This window comes from Sus scrofa, chromosome 14 (assembly GCF_054392235.1).
Source record: "Sus scrofa isolate SSC_HxYL_T2T_F1_AM1 chromosome 14, Sscrofa_HxYL_maternal_Yorkshire_Landrace_v2.0, whole genome shotgun sequence".
NCBI classification, from domain to species: domain Eukaryota; kingdom Metazoa; phylum Chordata; class Mammalia; order Artiodactyla; family Suidae; genus Sus; species Sus scrofa.
The window spans coordinates 147,079,562-147,098,602 of record NC_139396.1 but is presented as its reverse complement, the minus strand read 5'-3'; the positions used below and the strand labels follow the sequence as shown (position 1 = coordinate 147,098,602).

The 19,041-nt window shown below is 44.3% G+C and overlaps 1 protein-coding gene and 1 long non-coding RNA gene across 2 annotated transcripts in view; both read right to left on the bottom strand.

Moving 5' to 3' along the window:
• The window catches only part of LOC146397066 (uncharacterized), a 52,647-nt gene extending 36,691 nt beyond the window's left edge, over positions 1-15,956 (bottom strand). The window contains exon 1 of the long non-coding RNA XR_014826261.1: positions 15,735-15,956. This is a non-coding gene — a long non-coding RNA (uncharacterized LOC146397066). The remainder of the gene's footprint in view (positions 1-15,734) is intronic.
• Positions 15,957-17,417: 1,461 nt separating this feature from the next.
• ADRB1 (adrenoceptor beta 1) lies at positions 17,418-18,827 on the bottom strand. The gene is given in 1 exon segment (NM_001123074.1): positions 17,418-18,827. A coding segment is annotated over 1 exon segment (1,410 nt).
• Between the last annotated feature and the right edge of the window lie 214 nt (positions 18,828-19,041).

Below are 19,041 nucleotides of genomic sequence, written 5' to 3'. Positions count from 1 at the left end.
AGTTCCCGTCATGGCGCAGTGGTTAACGAATCCAACTGGGAACCATGAGGTTGCGGGTTCGATCCCTGGCCTTGCTCAGTGGGTTAACGATCCGGCGTTGCCATGAGCTGTGGTGTAGGTTGCAGATGTGATTTGGTTCCCTCGTTTCTGTGGCTCTGGCGAAGGCCAGTGGCTACAGCTCCAACTCGACCCCTAGCCTGGGAACCTCCATATGCCACAGGAGCGGCCCTAGAAAAGGCAAAAAGACAAAAAAAAAAAAAAAAAAAAAAAAAAAAAAAAAAAAAAGACTTGCTGTACATCACTTGAGACCAGATCCCAAAGCCCTGTAAATATCCTTTCTGACTTTCTCCTCTGAGAAATTAAGACTTTGTCAAGACGGCACTCTCCCTTCTTGCACTAAGCTCTAATAAATTTGGCTTTGCTGTTATCAACAGGTGGTCTGGTGACCTTTTGGGGACTTTCAGGCCCATTTTATTGATGTGGGAACCAAGATTCAGAAAGACTAAAGTAACTCAAGTCATACAGCCAGCAATGCAGACTAATGGTAGGTCACAGTCTGGTAGAACCTGATTCTAGTCTGGATGTCTGTTCGCAAGACCAGTTACCACGAAAACCTTAACTTCTTGGCTGTAAGATGAGGGAATCGCATTGACTCATGAAGACTGAGGTTCTTCCTTGCTTGCTTTCCACTTTGATAAAAATGTATACCTTGAAGTTGAAATAAATTTTCTCCCCTTTTCTTTCATTGAAATATTTTGCCCAATTTTTGTTTTATGTTTCTCTCTATGGGAATACATTGCAAGCATAGTAGAAAAAGACCCTATCAGATTTTTTTTTAATTGTGGTCAAAGACACATAACATAAAATCTACCGTTTTAATCATTTGAAAGTTCACAGTTCAGTGGCATTTCATTACATGTAAAAAGGGGCAGTCATCATCAGTATCCAGTTCTAGAACATTCTCATCACCCCAAAGGAAACTGCACACCCATTAACCATTCTCCATGCCCGGCTCCTCCCAGCCTCTGGTGACCACTTGCCTACATGCCGTCTTTATGGGTTGGCTTATTCTGGACACTTTGTATTTAATGGAATTGTAACTTGTGGCTTTTGTGTACGATTGTTTCCCTTAGCATAGTGTTTTTCAAGATCCCATCAGATTTTGTCTTTTGTAATGTTTACAGTGTATTTTTGGCACTGAATAGCCGCAAAGGATTGAGCCAAATATGTGGAATGTTATAATCGAGAGTTTTGCTCCTGCTGGGAAAGGTGAAGAAGTGGTCCTCAGGGGTGACAATGGGAAGGGAAACCCCATGTCCCTTGGCCACTTGACCTAAGGCTCGCTCTCCATCACTTTCCCTGGGCTCTGGCCTGAGTCTGATGATAAGACTACATGCAGGAAGGGCAAGGAGTCAGTCATCTGACTTCGCTGTGATTTTGTTGACCTGCCTAGTCTTTTCATTGCCCAGTCCTTGTACAGACAGTCTGGTAAGTTGTTGGAAGATGCCTGGTAACAGGGTGAGATTTCAGCTAGGATCTCGCTTGCCCTTAGGCAAGCTTATTTCACCAGGCTAACTGGAAAGAGGCTGCAGGGCAATTTTTCTGTCCACAGCTGACAAGAACCATCACTTTAAGTTCTTGCACAAAGCAAAATCTGTCTCTGATGTGATTGTGGCGGTCACACACACCTTCTGCCTGTGTGCCAGGGTGCTGGTGTTGGTGGTCTGTCTCTTTGAGATACCTCGGTTGAGAAGGAGGCTCTTGATGAACCATTTGGATAATGCACAGAAGGAAGTGTCCTCTGCACACGCACAGAATCCTACCAGACCCTTAAAAATGTCAGCAGAATGGAGTGCCCCATACTGACACATCTAAATCATGATTTGCTGCCAGAGACGAGTACAAATCGTTTCTCCAGTGACAGCGCCACACTTAGAAAATTTACTTCACCATGTCCTCTCCCAGTTTACGTCAAATTGAAAACTGATGCCTGATAAATTCATTAGTAGGAAATTTTATGTCTTTTCCATAGAGGATTTCTTTTTCTATTTCTCCCTCCTCTGAGTTAGGCGTGATATGGGAAGTAAAAATACAAAAAGAAAAGCCAAGACAATGTCATTATGTTTCCTCTTTTCAACCTCCATGATAAAGACAAAAGGTCACAGTGAGTTCAGAAATGTTTATCTTATAAACATGGCATAGGAAATCATAAGTTGAGATAAATGTCTCAGAAGCCACTGAAACATATGACCACAGTCAATGTATGAGCAGCTGAAAATATAGACACTCTCAAGGGTACTTAGATTGCTGAGAAATTATAAAACATTAGCCTTCTTTTCAAATATGGCAAGCATCTCGGGCAGGAATTTTCAGCTCAGGGTCAATAGATCTCTTGAAAATGATTGTGACACTTATCGCCTATGGACATCTTTCTGGGGTGAAGATAAGAAGCTTTTCTTTTTCTCTTTTGTAATCTTCAAGGGGTTGGTGACCAAAGGCTAAGAAGGTTCTTTGCTCTAAGAGGTGGTTGGACTACAGTGATTTTTATTTTTATTTACTTTATTTATTTATTTATTTTTGCTTTGTAGGGCTGCACCTGCAGCAGATGGAGGTTCCCAGGCTAGGGGTTGAATCAAAGCTACAGCTGCCAGCCTACACAGCCCTAGCAATGCCAGATCTGAGGCATGTCTGCAACTTACACCACAGCTCAGGGCAACGCCGGATCCTTAACCCACTGAGCAAGGCCAGGGATTGAACCGGCAACCTCATGGTTCCTAGTCGGATTTGTTTCTGCTGTGCCACGATGGGAACTCCCTACAGTGATTTTTAAAGTGATTCTAATCCTGAGATTCTCTGAAATCAGCCTTGTAGTCATCAGGGATAGTTTCAGGGCTGGTATGTTGCCTCTGACAAACAGTGGGCTGACTGTATAACAGCGGCTCTTGTTGGTTCTTTCCAGAAAGTTGCCCACAATCACTGTCAAGCCTTTGGCCATTCTTCACATCTGCTAGCAGGATGCCACTTACTTTTTTTTCTGGCCACACCCATGGCATACGGAAGTTCCCAGGCTAGGGGTTGAATTGGAGCTGTAGCTGCTGGCCTACATCACAGCCAGAGCAATGCAGGATCCGAGCTGTGTCTGAGACCTACACCACAGCTCACCAAAATGCGGGATCCTTAACCCTCTGAGCAAGGCCAGGGATTGAACCTGTGTCCTCACAGATGCTAGTCAGATTTGTTAACCACTGAGCTATGACGGGAACTCCCAGGATGTCGCTTATTATATCAATATCTCCCTGCAGTTGCCACTGTTTAAATAACTGTGCTGATTCCTCATAGGACAATTACTTGTTGAATAATAGTACTTGTAAATTAATTGATTGAATGCATTTGGTAGGTTTAAATATCTTTCATTCCCTTGCCTAAAGAGTAGATGACATAAAGGGATAATCCATCACACAGGCCCACAATTTCTCACTTTCAATTCCCAAACCCAGAAAGCTCTGAAGATAGAGTATTTTCCATAACTCGTTTGACGGTAAACGCGGACTGACGTGAACTCATTTGGCAGCAAAATCTGACCTGAACTGGCATGAGGCTATTTATAGTCATTATTTATCTACTTTGGGTGAATAGTCATACATTTCACTGCAGAGACATTGTTTGATTGTGGAATGCTGACCTGAACTTAGGATGTTATGTACTGTGTCATCTGTGCACCATAGTGCCTTCCTAGAAGCCCCCCAATTCTGAATTCCAAAAACACATCTGCCCCCACAGGGCCTCAGGTCAGGGCTGGTGGACCTAGACCTTGTATTTTGCCTAAAAAGCTTTTGTGGGTATGTCTACGTGGTCACTCATAAAAGAAGAACAAGATACTTATCTCACCTCTCCAAACTAGGCTGACCTTTGGGAAATGGACTCCAATAAGCACTTGTTCCTTCTCTCTCTACCAATGCTTTGAAACAGCAGGTAGAGGAAATATGAGAGTGGCAGCCTATAAGGGCTGTGTCTGTCTTGTTCTATATACTGCAGAGGGCCCAGGGCATAGTAGGCAAAACAAATGAGTAAATGATTGTAAATCAATTTTCAACCCAGTCAAATGACACTACATTAGTGTATTGGTTGGAAACAAAAGGTCTAAGAGCATAATCATCTTTTATGTGATAAATTTCATACTTTGCTCTAAAATTATAATCTCAAATGTATTAGGTTGTGAAATCCAATCCCTCAGTGCCATCAGAAAAAAATCGTCCTTTTTCTCCTGTGGATAAGCATGATTCAACTCTTAGATATCTGCCCAGAATTCTACCCTAGGATGACCTAAGAAAGGGACATTTTCAGAGGCAAACTTAGCTAAGAGGTTTTTATGATACGGATCAAGAACATGTACTTAGAGTTCGAATTCATCTGATAGGAAATCAAAGAAAGTCTGAATGGCCAGCCAGGCATATATTTAATGTATTTAAGGGAAAGGATCACATCACTAAATTCAACTGAAACAATGCTATTTCTGCTAGCGAGGTTAACAGAGTCAAATATCTGGGTTCCCGTTGCACACTGTTGGTGGGAATGTAAATTGGTGCAGCCACTGTGGAAAACAGTATGGAAGTTTCTCAAAAAACTAAAACTAGAACTACCATATGACCCAGAAATCCCACTCCTGGCTGTATAGCTGAAGAAACAAAAACACTAATTTAAAAAGATATATGCCCCCCCAGTGTTCATAGCAGCATTATTTACAATTGCCAAGACATGGAAGCAACCTAAGTGTCCATCAACGGATGAATGGATAAAGAAGATGTGGTACGTATGTGTGTACACATAAACACACAATGGAATATTACTCAGCCATAAAAAAGGAACAAAAGTTTGCCATCTGCAGCAACATGGATGGACTTGGAGGGCATTATACTACATGAAATAAGTCAAGGAGAGAAAGAAATACTATCAATATCTCTACCATGTCGAATCTAAGAAATACAACAAACTAGTGAATATAGCGAAAAAGAAGCCGACTTACAGATATAGAGAACAAACTAGAGGTTACCAGTAGGGAGGGAGGGAGGCACAAACTATTGGGTATAAGAAAGACTTCAGGATATATTGCACAACATGAGGAATATAGTCAATATTTTGTAATAACTGTAAATGAAAAATAAAAATTCTTTAAAATTAAAAAAAAACAAACCCTGGGTTCCCATGACGTAGATATGGAACCAAGAGCCTATTTATGGGGCTTATGCTTTAATCTCAGTGTTGCAGGGGAGCTGGCAAAATATCCTCCCTGCTCCCACCCTCCATTAACCCAGAAATAATGCATGATCATGAGTGCAGATGTGCTGTCCTTATAAAGAGACAGCCAAAGCAGTAAGACTTGACTGTGACCTGCTTAGATGTCCTAACTTCTATAAGGGAAGAATGCATCTGTTGGGGGAGGGGTTGCAGAAGCCATTGGTGACAGAAATAAAGGAGACACAGAGTTAAATATTGGCCGTGTCCATCCAAGCCCCATCTAGGCTAGGAAGCAAGCAGACTTTCAGGAATCCAGCCTATTTATGATGTCCCGAATGTTAAATTTTGCAACCAGCTTCCTTTGTTTTGGCCCCATGCTTGCTAAGCAACCTTTTGATTATCATTTTCTTCCCTGGGAATAGACAGAAGATGAGCTCACACTCAAAACAGTGTAATAGGCCTGTGATGGCTACCTTGTAAATTACTCAACTGGCTTTCTGGTGTTATATACTCATCTCAGGAGCTGATCCAGAGAAATGCATTCTTCCCAAATAGGTTTCTGGGTGTTTAAGGCCAAAGGCCTGTAAATGCTGGAAGGTTATGGCCCCTGTGGGGGTCTCCTCATATCACACTCTACATTGCTACAACAATAATCTGAGCAATAAAGGTAGTAAAAATGCAGTGCTATTTATTTATTTATTTTGCTTTTTAAGGCTGCACCCATGGTATATGGAAGTTCCCAGTCTAGGGGTCGAATCGGAGCTGTAGCTGCTGGCTTATGCCACAGCCACAGCAAGATAGGATCTGAGCCTTGTCTGTGACCTGCACCACAGCTCATGGCAATGCTAGATCCCTGACCCACTGAGTGAGGCCAGGGATTGAACCCGCATTCTCTTGGATACTAGTCGGATTTGTTTCTGCTGTGCCACAACAGGAACTCCTGCAATGCTGTTTAAAATGAACTCTGCTGTGTTGAGTACATGCATACATAAAGAATACCTGCTAAAGTTTTAATGCTTTGTCAAAAGGCAAGAATCCATATAATTTCCACCCAAACAGTTAAAGATTCAACATGAACTCTGTTTCTTGTGTAAAGATGGGAAAATTTTGATTATGAATCTCTCTCAAATGGACAAGACTTATATGGGAAACAGAAGCTTTTTTGAGGGCTGTGATGTTTGCTCCAAATACACCTTTTCATGGATAATTTGTTATTTCTTACAGGATGGGAATGCCAAAATAAAAATTAAAACTGAAGTCTATAAGGTAGTGAAATGGGATCTGATTATCTTAGCTATGTTGACTGTTGGGGTCCAGGGAGAAAGCTTGAGGTAGGGAAAGGGGATTTATCCTTTGAAAGTTAAGTAAGAAAAAAGGCTATAGGAGTTCCCGTCGTGGCGCAGTGGTTAATGAATCCGACTAGGAACCATGAGGTTGCGGGTTCGATCCCTGCCCTTGCTCAGTGGGTTAAGGATCCGGCGTTGCCATGAGCTGTGGTGTAGGTTGCAGATGTGATTTGGTTCCCTCGTTGCTGTGGCTCTGGTGTAGGCCGGTGGCTACAGCTCCGATTGGACCTCTAGCATATGGGAACCTCCATATGCCGCGAGAGCGGCCCAAGAAATGGCAAAAAGACAGAAAAAAAAAAAAAAGGCTATAGATCTTTGTTAGAAAGGCTAGAACCCCATTTAAAATAGAATACAGTAAGTGACAAATAAATCCAGTATTTTACACGTTGACAACCGAACCTAGAGCCTAGAACATGTAGTTCTTATTTAACAATTGTAGTGAAATGCCTATTTTTAAAGAATAATGATGTACCTTTCCGCCTTCATACTCTTTGCATTTATGCTGCTGAAATCAATAATTCAGCCATCTATGTTCCATTTCTAGAAATAAATTCATTTCTTAGAAATACTTGGGAAACCATCTCATTACTTCCTCTGACACCAGTGGAGAATATCCCATCCATGTTGCAATTTGAGGCTTAGCATCTTTCTTAGGGAAGCTATGATCTATGTCTGTAGTGAAAACCTGGATTGCAAAGGAAATAGAGGGTTCCATTGCATCTTGCAGTACCCTGCTCTAGGGAATTCTATTATCACTACATTCTGAAACTGTTGCAGAAGCCAGAGAACTTGGTTCTCTGCTTCAAGCTGAATTCAGCCAACAAAAATTCAGTTCATACCTGTGCCAGGGAATGCGTTCACCATTGTAGAGTCAGAGAGAAAAGACAAGGTCTTTATCCCAAGGGAGCTTCCAGCCCTGTGGGAAATAGGCCACTTGGTGACATGAATAAGAGATGGACCTACCAGTTAGGAGCCTAGACTTGATCAAGATGGCTCACCTGTTGTCTTGAACAAATTGCCTAAGCTCATATATTTCACCACTGAAGGGGGTAAACGTTCCAGCATCTACGAGGCCCTCAGCCTTATGCAGTCAGAAACCTGCTTGGCAAGGACGCGTTTCTCTGGGTCAGCTCCTGAGGCTGATAGATGAAAACCAGAGGGTCAATTTAATAATGAGCTCATATTTACTGTGTGAGATTCTGTAAATACTCATCTTTTGTAAAATTCGATTAGTAAATTTACTTAGAATGATTTTGAAGATTAAGATGTGATATCTGCCTATCATGCCTCTGATACCAGGTTAATCTTTCTAAACCACTGCTTTTCTTAGGACACTCTTGCACATAAATCTCCACGGGGAGTTCCCATTGTGGTTCACTGGGTTAAGCACCTGTCAGAGGGTCCCTGAGGATGTGGGTTCAATCCCTGGCCTTGCTCAGTGGGTTAAGTATCTGGCATTGCTGCAATCTGTGGCCTAGGTCACAGATATGGCTTGGATATGGTGTTGCTGTGGCTATGGTGTAGGCTGCCGTGGTGATTCAACCCCTAGCCTGGGAACTTCCCTATGCAGCAGGTACAGCCATAAAAAGAAAAAAAGTACCTCTATGCTTCCAGGAAGGTTAGGGCTCAAGGATTTCTCATTAACCTTCTGATTTATTCCCCAGCTGCTTTCCCAATTTCATCTTTTACTTACTGCATCAACATGAACTGTCTGCAACTGGCTATTCATTGTCTTAAAAATTCATCTTGACAGTATCTATACCTCAATGCTTTTCTTCATGCGATTTCCTTCCCCTTGTAACTTCTCATGGAATGGCCTGTCACACCACTTTATCCCCTTATCCAAGATCTACAACATCACCAAGCTTCTAGATTATGCCTCTCCATCCATTCACTCCCTCTGCTGAACTTCAGAGCTGAGATGTTAATACAGTAGCTACCAGCCGAATGTGGCTATTGAGCACTTGAAATGTGGTGAGTCTCAGTTGAGATACCTATACATGTCCGATGGACATCAGATTTCCAAGATACAGTAGAAAGAAAAGTATCTTTTTCCTATGCCTTTACAACAATTACATGCTGAAATGTAACGCTAGCTTCACCTGTTTATTTTTTTTACTTGAAAAATGTGGCTGCCAGAACATGTAAAATGAAAGATATGATTTGCACTGCATGCCTCTTAGAAAGTGCTGGTCTAGAGCCCTTACTTGGGGCCCACGTGTCTGGCACACAGCCACACTTGCCTTATTCTTTGTCTCTCTTCACTTATGGGTGTCTGATTCCCCCCACCAGAGTGTCAGTGCCTTGGGGACAGGCTCAGAGCTGGTCGAATCTGACATAGCACGCTCACTCAGGACATAGTACCCTCAGCCTTTTAGGAACAGGTAAACAGAGGAATTCCAACTGGAAGCCTCATCGCAGAAATCCTCCCAATAGTTAAACTCCCCAGGTATCTTCTGAGCAGTTCTAATGGGAAAAAAAATCATTTGTCCATATAGGTATATTAACGCTATTAGCCCACAAAAGATGTGAGGAACCTTGTAAACACTTGCCATTTGGGGAAGGAGTTTTTTTGTTTGTTTGTTTGTTTAGGGCTACACACACGGCATGTGGAGGTTCCCAGGCTAGGGGTTGAATCAGAGCTACAGCTGCTGGTCTACCCCACAGCCACAGCAACACCAGATCCCTAACTCACTGAGCGAGGCCAGGGATTGAACCTGCGCGCTCATGGATACTAGTCAGATTTGTTTCTGCTGAGCCAGAACAGGAACTCCGGGAATTCTATTTGAGTAAACTTTATATTGCTGTTTTGTCCTTTGCTTACAGAGATGCTTTTTGCAGTAGGGTAAGGAACTTCATAAGTTTCTTGTTACCCTTTGTCACTTGGCACAGTATTTTTTTCAGATCCACCGAGTTTTGTGGCTCTGGTGATGCTGGAAAAAATTAGCAGCACAATTAGAGAAAGGATCGCCTGTTAATGCTACCAGGCCCAGTGCCACATTTAACAGTCCAGCAGGAAAAATCCCTGCAATGGGGATGTAGTGGGATTCTCCTCTGAACAACAGAAAGGAGGAGAGGGATTAGATGTTGCTTATAAGAAGAAATGGAATTAGCTCATAGAAAGCTGAAGGGGGGCTGTTTTTCATATGTATCATTGGAAGAATTTCAATACAGAAAATAGTGGCCCTGTCATGAGTTTTCAGATTCCATTGAGATTAATCATGAGGCAGTGCAGCCAGTGCGATTTGGGTTAGCTTTTCATTTTGCATTTTATTTACAACATGTAAATGTTGGCTTTTTATCTTGCATTTTATTTACAAAATGTTTTGCAAATGGGAGTTCCTGTAGTGGCTCAGCAGTAATGAACCCGACTAAGATTCATGAGGATGTGGGTGGGTTCAATCCCTGGTCTGCTCAGTGGGTTAAGGCCCTGGCATTGCTCTGAGCTGGGGCGGTGTAGGTTGCAGATGTGACTTGGATCTGGCATGGCTGTGGCTGTGGTCTAGGCTGGAAGCTCCAGTTGCGTTGCCACCCCTAGCCTGGGAACTTCCATGCGCTGTGGGTATGGCCCTAAAAAAAAAAAAAAAAAACAGGAGTTCCCATTGTGGCGCAGTGGTTAACGAATCCGACTGGGAACCATGAGGTTGCGGGTTCGGTCCCTGCCCTTGCTCAGTGGGTTAAGGATCCGGCGTTGCCGTGAGCTGTGATGTAGGTTGCAGACGCGGCTCGGATCCTGCGTTGCTGTGGCTCTGGCGTAGGCCGGTGGCTACAGCTCCGATTTGACCCCTAGCCTGGGAACCTCCATATGCCGCGGGAGCGGCCCAAGAAATAGCAACAACAACAACAACAAAAGACAAAAAAAAAAGAAAAACAAACAAACAAACAAAAAAAACAAAAACAAAAAAACCCCCACAAAACAGAAAGTTTTGCAAATGCAAAAACATTTGCCTTTTTATTGCCAGTGATACATAAATTGATGGACCAGGTCTTTAAATCTCAAATTAAATCCCATCACTCCTGGCAGTCTACGCGGTCTTAGAGTATAGGTGCAGAGTAGGCTTGTAACATTGCTTGAGTCCAGGAGTGCTGCTTACTAGATGGCTCAAGGTACTTCCCATACCTAAGATTTGGCAAGTTTTCTGAGTGACTCGGTTGTACTTAGCTAAGCCTCTTTTAAGGAAACACACACACACACACGCACACACACACACATACATTATTTCAGGATTGATCATAGAATCATTGAAGCCCAAGGAATTCTTTATTTTTATTTTTTATTTTTTATGGCCACACCTGTGGCACATGGAAGTTCCTGGGCTAGGGGTTGAACTGGAGCTGCAGCTGCAGGCCTACACCACAGCCATAGCAACGCCAGATCTGAGCTTTATGTGTGACCTCACCCTAGCTTACAGCAACATTGGATCTTTGACTCAGTAAATGAGGCCAGGGGTCAAACCTGAGTCCTTACGGATACTATGTTGGGTTCTTAACCCACTGAACCACAATGGGAACTCCAAGGAATTCCTTAAAAAGAGTATTTTACTAAAATGTTACTTCTAATGGCTTTACTTTTTATCTATTTAAAAAATTTTTGGCCCTGCCTGCAGGATGTGGACGTTCCCAGGATCAAACCTGTGCCACAGCAGTAACCCAAGCCAACCCTGCAGTGACAATGCAGGATCCTTAACCACTGTGCCCCAAGAGAACTCCCTTTTAATGAATTTAGAAAACCCAAAAAATCCCCTGCAGTCTAGAACATGTCATTGGAATATCTATTAATGTTTACTCTTTAAAAGCATTTTTCAAGATCTCAGGTGATCTTCAGTTATGTCTGTGAAGTTCCCATAGATTTGTCACTGTTTATTAAGTCGGGAACAAAGAAACCCAATGCCCTGAAAGCCACAAAAGAGAGGAGAGCAAAAATACAAACTCCCCTTGCTCTCAGCACTTTTGATCTCTGAATTGCTATTCCAGGACAAGGAGAATAATCTAAAGTATCGCTTTTAGTATTTACAACTCAATGCAAAATTGCACAGTTGGCTAACTTTCCAAACTGACTTGCTTTTCTCGACGTGGCTGTGGGTTCAGAATCATTAAACAACCACTTTTGCTTAGCACAGAGCAAACAGGTTTTTTAATCCACTGTTCGGGAAGAAGATTATTTTATTCAGTTGTGGTTTTTGTGGAATTTTAAGTATAATACGTGAAGGACTATTTGTTGAGATGCCTGGGGTATTATATATATTTTTGCTATTCTTAGTGGTTCTTTTCACTTAAAAAAAAACAAAAAACAAAAAACAAAACAAAACCCCTGGGATTTTGTGGGTGGGGTTGCAAGGAAAGGAAAAAGACGGTCAGGAGGAAGTATTCAAAATGATAGACTTTGCAAAGTTATAAGCTCCTTCTATCAGAGCATCTCAAAGGGATTTACAGACAAAGGCTCCTGATCAGGCTTTGTGGGCAGTGAACCCAGGGAAACCAACTGACTTCCCCAAGGTCACTGGGCACAGTAGCAAACACAGAGGAGCCAGAGTGACCAGTCTTGGAACCCTCTGCTTAAACACATTTTCTGCTCTCTGAGGTTAGAAATTTACCTACAGTTCCCACAAGGCAGCTCACCTAATAATGACCAGGAAAACTAATTTACAAATGGTCGAAAGTGGAACAGTTCACGTTATCCTTTGCAATCAGGATGCTGAGAAAACCGACGAGGTCATACAGTTGAGAACTGAAAAATAATAATAATAAAAAAAACCCCAGAAAAATAAAACCTGTTAAGAAAGCCCCACATCCTAAATATTAAACTCAACCTGAAGACTTTTTATAGGAAAAGCACTGAGGATAGTTAAATTTTTGCCCCCTCATAATTAGGAGCAACACTGACATTCTCAGGTAGAAATCCAAACTTAAAACATTTAAAATGCATCGTAGGTAAGTTTTGTGTCATAAACAGGAAGAAAACGGTGTGATCGCTTAAATACTAGTTTATAGCTATAGGCTAGAGAATGTGGACAGAGACAAAAACAGAAGTCGTAAGTATTGAGAGATGCTGAAAAATCAGCGTTTTAAGAAAGCGTTTATGAGAAGTTAACGCTGTTAGGTAGACAATTTATCTAGAACTACAAGTTCTAGATGTTTCTAGTTCATTCAAGAGGAAATGAAGACATGCTCCAAAGAAGGGCTGGTGGGAGTTCCCTGGTGGCTTAGTGGGTTAAGGATCCAGCGTTGTCACTGCTGCGGCTCGGGTGCGACTGTGGCGTGGGTTCAATGCAACATGCAAGTGAAGACAAAGGTTTAGAAGGTGTAGACAGTTTCTTTCCATGCTTTCTTGGGTGCTGCCAACATAGCCGCAAAGATCATGCTCCAGTATCACCAGCAGAGTGTCAGCGTCCCCTTGGGGCTGCTGTTTTCCAGTCGGTCATTAAAGCAATTGGATTTGGCAGCCTATTAACTACGCTATCAAATGACCAAATCTTATTGATTCAGAAACCATCTCCTTCCTCCCATGAAAGAGTAAAAAGACTATTGAGGTAAATTAATTCACAGAGTATCTATTTATAGTACTAATACTTGTCCGATTACATGATATAGACTAGTAGAGATTTTAAGTGAGAGCGAGGTAAAAGCTGGAGTTTCAGGAGAGGTGTCTCTCTCAGAGAGAACTTCGATGGAGTTTGCCCCAAAATAACTTCGGTGTAACAGCGCACTGTGGGACAGGTTGAATCACAAATTATGAGATTCAGAAGCAATATTCTCGATGGAAATTTAAATAACGTGGAGGGTGTGTGCGAAGGAGAAGAAAGAGAAATTAATTTAATTCCATTTGCTGATGTGACTGTAGCACAACTATTTTTAGGTATAATCCAAACAGTGCATATCTTCTCCATTTTGATTAGTAGCAAATTGGCAGGGAGTCAAAAGAATTAGTATTTCTCAGCACATTATGCCAGAAATGTACACATAAACCTAAATTATCTGTGCCAAAGTGTTTAATTTGAATTACGGCTAAGGTTTTCATTTATTTTTTTCCTTCCAAAGAGCTCATGGGTCTAGCTTTGTTTAAAAAAAAATGAAAATGTTTTTTAAAGCCTTTTCACAAATGGCAGCAGAACTTAATGGAACAATTTTCCTTTCGACCCTTGCTTAGAAGCTCCTGCTAAAAACTTGAATGCTAATATCATCCTGAGACGCTGAGTGCAGAATTTCCGCCTGGCAATTTTACATATTGCCAGAGGAAGTCACCACGTTCAACCAAATGCGAAATTAAAATAAGCTAGGAAAATGTGCAAGGAAAGGTTTCACAATAGCCACTTAGAAGTTATTAATAATTCCCGTTCCGAAGAAAGCACGGAGCAAAAAATAAAAATAAGCTCTATTCGCAAAGTTTTATATGGGCAAGTTCACCAAGTGATGGAACAGTCTGCTGCACCGATTACACATTCCTGCACCGGAGCGAGAATTTATAGATGCTGGAACATCTTGTTATACAGAGAGAACTTTACAGAGGGCAACCTAAACATAATTACACATCAGTGAACCTTGATCATATGTATCACTGTTTTAATTTTGAGGTTTCTGCCTTTGGTCCTGTGTTGGTACAAAACCATGGGATAAAGATGATTTTCTGCATATTCATTGCCCCCCCCCCCCCCCCCCCCCGTCGCTCTCACTTCTGCCAGGCATTATCTCGCCAGCTTAAACAGGATTGGCACTTTTCACCTCCCACTGCCATAGCTCTTGGGATTGGTAGTCCAGGTTCCCACATTTCTATTATAAATCGATGCCTTTCTTTGTCAAAACCACAAGGAGTAGTTTTCGTGGATAGTAGGGGTCACCAGCATGGTCTGGTCTGTTTCTGAATCCTTGCAATTCTCAGAGAGCTCAAGGGAGAGCTCTTTCTTATTTTATTTTTTCTATTTCCCACAAATACATATAACCTGGTACCAAGATTACAGTGACTTTTCTCTAATTCACTGAAGAGTTTAGGACCTGGCTACTAAGAGGTTAAATTATATATATGTGAGTGTGTGTGTGTGTGTGTGTATTTGCTATTAAAGTTTATCGGACTTTTCATGATCTTAAGACCCAATGTTTGATGAGTCCATATGTAAGTTTGGGGCTGGAACATTTCTTTTGATTTAAATGTCAACTTATCCAGACAAAATAGGAAAGTGAAGCCTCACCAGGTACTTGACTGTACTTCAGATGAAACCATAAACAAAGTCTATTAATTTTCTAGTCTAATTTAAAATAAAGGGGGACAAAACCCCTACCAAATTGCAACTTACATACTCATGCTTGGGTAAGGGAGGATAGAAATGGACTACATTTGTTTCTAGGGGAAAGTAGAGTGAGATTTCATCCTGAAATTGATTTTTACATTCTCCAAAATATGTCTTTAAGTATTTATCTTTGTATTTTAAAATAACTTTTGCCACCTTCTGCCCTTCCACCTCCCCCCACCCCCAGAAGGGTTAGACCTAGCAGTTTATTAGACAGAGAAGCTTTTTCTGAAACTGCTACTGTTCCTGCAACCTTCTCTGATCTCTAAAACATCCACATTAACCTCTCTCAGAAGCAGAAGCTCACCTTGTCTTTAGAATATCCCACTGCAAAAAAAAAAGAAAAAAAAAAAAAAAAAAAAAAAAAGGGAGGGGGAATCAGTCTTGACTTTCTTGACTTTCCTTGGTAGAAAAGAGTTTGTGAATGTTAAATCTCAGTAAAAGCCCAAACTTTATACTTTTCACTTGGGTTTCTTTACGGTACTGTCATGAAAGCAAAAGCTTGTTTAAAAATACAAAGAGAAACTTATTTTGGAGAATGTAGAATTAATCCCAGGATGTAATTTCACTCTACTTTCTTAGGAACTAAGTTTGTGAAAACTATCCTAGCCATTGAGAGTGTCATAATTTGGGGTGTGAAATTTAAAAACTTCACATTTTCTTTTACCTGTTACCTACCCACCCAGAACGTCCACTGAAATAGTCTGTTTAATTACCCAAGAGAAACATATTGACGTAAAGGCTCTTTTATGAATTTTTGCTTAACCACGAAAGCGTTTTGCGTTCTAAACAGCCACTGGAGAAATTTGCACACTCCATAGGCTGGGATTTTTCTATGGGAAAACAAAAACCAGCAGTGGATGCCACTTACCGAATTCCAAGTAGGCAATGATGGTTCCAGGAGGTGTCTTCTTTTCTGTTTCTGTGCAAGGCTGTACGTGTGTTACCTGACTCAATCACTTTTTTTTTTTTTAAGAAGATACACAATCCCAAATATTATTTCTTAAGTCAAGTGTGGCAGATGGGATCCTGAAAACACCTACAAGTAGTCTAGAATACTCTGAATCTGACTGTGAAAATTCAGGGCAAGTCTGCAGCTCTCAGTAGGTGCACGCCTTATTTGGTCGAGAGGCATTTTGCTATGCTATTGAGTCATGAAAAGCTATTAAAAGAGCTCTATGGGAAATCCAGCCTATACTTTGAACAAAACAAACTGTCTTTTCCATTATCACTGACCCCTTAAAGACACACGGTACATAATCTTTTTTTGTGCTTCATTGGTATTTATTGCACATGGACCAATTCCTCACATAGTAGTTAGTTGCACCAGAGTATAAATACTTGGCAAAACACACAGAGGAAAGAGTATTTACACACAAGTGCTAAATTTTACCAGCAGATTCATGTGGGCCCTTGGACATAAAAAAATAATAAAAATATCCTTAAGATAATTATATTTATAATAATGGATACAGTTACAGTACCATGATAAAAGAGTATAAAAAGGTGTTTTTCCCAATAAATCACTAGCTCAATAACATAATAGACAACAGAAGTAGAGTTTGAACTTTATTTTAGTTTTTAAGATCTGCCCCCACCCCACCCCGCCCCTGCTAAAAAATATTTAATTTCTTTTTGTGCAAGTAACATCTTCTGTGGGTTTTACAATTCCTAATACTGTGCAAAAATGCCACTTCGAATCATGCCTTTGTTTTGTTTTTACCCGCATGTGCAGTAATCTGAATTATTTCCTTTTTTTTTCTGTCCTGTCTTCAATGGACAGAGTCACATGTCACAGAGGCTCAGCGCCTAGTCCTCCCAACTAATATTGATACATAAATAAGCTGTTTAATGTAAACAAGTCTCTCTATCTTGCTGTGCAACGTGCACAGTGTGAGGTAGGAACCCCTCAGCCTGACCACGGAGGTGCTCGGGGACAGCCGGCTTGCCCTGCAAAAGGAAAGCAAGGTGAGGCTTGTTCCAAGAATAGCTTACAATTTCCTGAAACTTTGCCTGTATCCTTTCCCTCTGCTTTAAGAACAGGAGAAATCATGGCTCCGGACTTAAAATGAAATTTCTCTGCAAAGCAAACATGTCCTGACACACTGTCCCTCCTTGCTCTCCGGTTGACTGCTCCCGTCCCCGGGAACGGAATGGAAGCCAAGTTGAGACACCTTTTTAAAAACTCTCCTGCTTCTCCCATCCCTTCCCTAGTCTTCGCAGAAAGTGTTAAAAACCACCTGGGGGAATAAAAATCTAAAGATGCATCACACGCACACACAAAAGGAGGACGGACCACAAACAGAGAAAAGAACTCAAGAAAAATGAGCAAGCCACTCTCCCACCCTCCCCAAACTTTCCTTTCTGTGCAGCGGTCCGCGGCTTTTCTGTTTGCCTTAGATGATGCAGACGAGGTTTGCGAGTTCACCTGCTTTCGGTCTCGAGTAAACACAGATCTCCTCATCCCCCGGGAAGCCTTTCGGGGCGCCGGGTTCTCTTCTCTCGGCGCAGAGCCTGCATCCCCGCTGGGGAGGTGGGGAGGGAGCGCTGGGCCCTACACCTTGGATTCCGAGGCGCGGCCCCCGGGGCTCCGCTCGTCCAGGCTCGAGTCGCTGTCAGCTGCCGCCCCGCCGTTATATCCGGCCCAGGGCTCCAGCAGGGGCGCCGGCGGCGCGGCCCCGACGTCTTCTTCGTCGTCGTCGTCGTCCGAGGCGGCCCCGGGCGACGGCGGCGGCCGGGCCACCGCCAGGCAGCCAGAGGCGCGCGGCCCATCCCCGGCGGCCGCGCAGCTCCCGCGGGCGACCCGGCGCGCGCAGCAGAGCAGGCGCTGGAAGGCCTTGCGGAAGTCAGGGCTGCGGCAGTAGATGATGGGGTTGAAGGCCGAGTTGGCGTAGCCCAGCCAGTTGAAGAAGACGAAGAGGCGGTCGGGCACCAGGTCGCGGTGGAAGGCCTTCACCACGTTGGCCAGGAAGAAGGGTAGCCAGCAGAGCGTGAACACGCCCATGATGATGCCCAGCGTCTTGAGCGCCTTCTGCTCTCGCAGGGCCACGAGGCGCGAGGGCCGCCTCTTGCTGGTGCGCCCGTTGGCTACCGGGGCTGCGGCAGCGGCGGCAGGGAGCGGGGACCCGGGCGAGGGCGCGGGCGAGGGCGGCCGCGCGGGGCTGCCGAGAAAGCGGCGCTCGCAGCTGTCGATCTTCTTCACCTGCTTCTGGGCCTCGCGGAACACCCGCAGGTACACGAAGGCCATGATGCACAAGGGCACGTAGAAGGAGACCACGGACGAGGCGATGGCGTAGGCCCTGTTGGTGACGAAATCGCAGCACTTGGGGTCGTTGTAGCAGCGGCGTGCCTCGGCACCCTTGTCCCGCCACCAGTGCATGAGGATGGGCAGGAAGGACACCAGGGCCGAGATGGCCCACACGGTGCACACGAGGGCCCGTGCCCGCGCGCGGGTCAGCAGGCTCTGGTAGCGAAAGGGCGACGTGATGGCGAGGTAGCGGTCCAGGGCGATGACACACAGGGTCTCGATACTGGCCGTCACGCACAGTACGTCCACCGACGTCCAGAGCTCGCAGAAGAAGGAGCCGTACTCCCAGCGGCCCCACACCACGATGGTGGCCCCGAATGGCACCACCAGCAGCCCCATGACCAGGTCGGCGCTGGCCAGGGACATGATGAAGAGGTTGGTGAGCGTCTGCAGCCTCGGCGTCTTGGCGATGGCCACGATCACCAGCACGTTGCCCGCCACGATGAGCAGCACGATGAGCGCCATCAGGAGGCCCATGCCAGCCGTCCACTGCTGCGACAGCTGCACGGATCCCTCGCTGGCTGGGGTCAGCAGCGAGGCGGGAGGGGACGCAGGCACCAGCAGCCGCGCCGCGGTGGCCGCGCCGTCGGGGAGCGGCGCGGCGGATGACAGGTTGCAGGGCTCGGAGGCACCCAGGGCGAGCGCCCCCGCGCCCATACCGAGCTGCGGAGGCCGGGGGCGGGGGGTGTGGCGGAGTTGGGCCGCGGTCGGGGAACCCCCCCAGAGGCCCGGGCGGCGGGGCGCGACGAGGGAGGTCGCGGCCAGGTCAGGGCAGCCGCGGCGCGGGGCCGGAGGCATGGGCGCAGGGCGCCTTCCCCGCCAGAGCTGTGCGCTGTCGCCGCCGCCGCCGCCGCCGCTGCTGCTGGAGCCG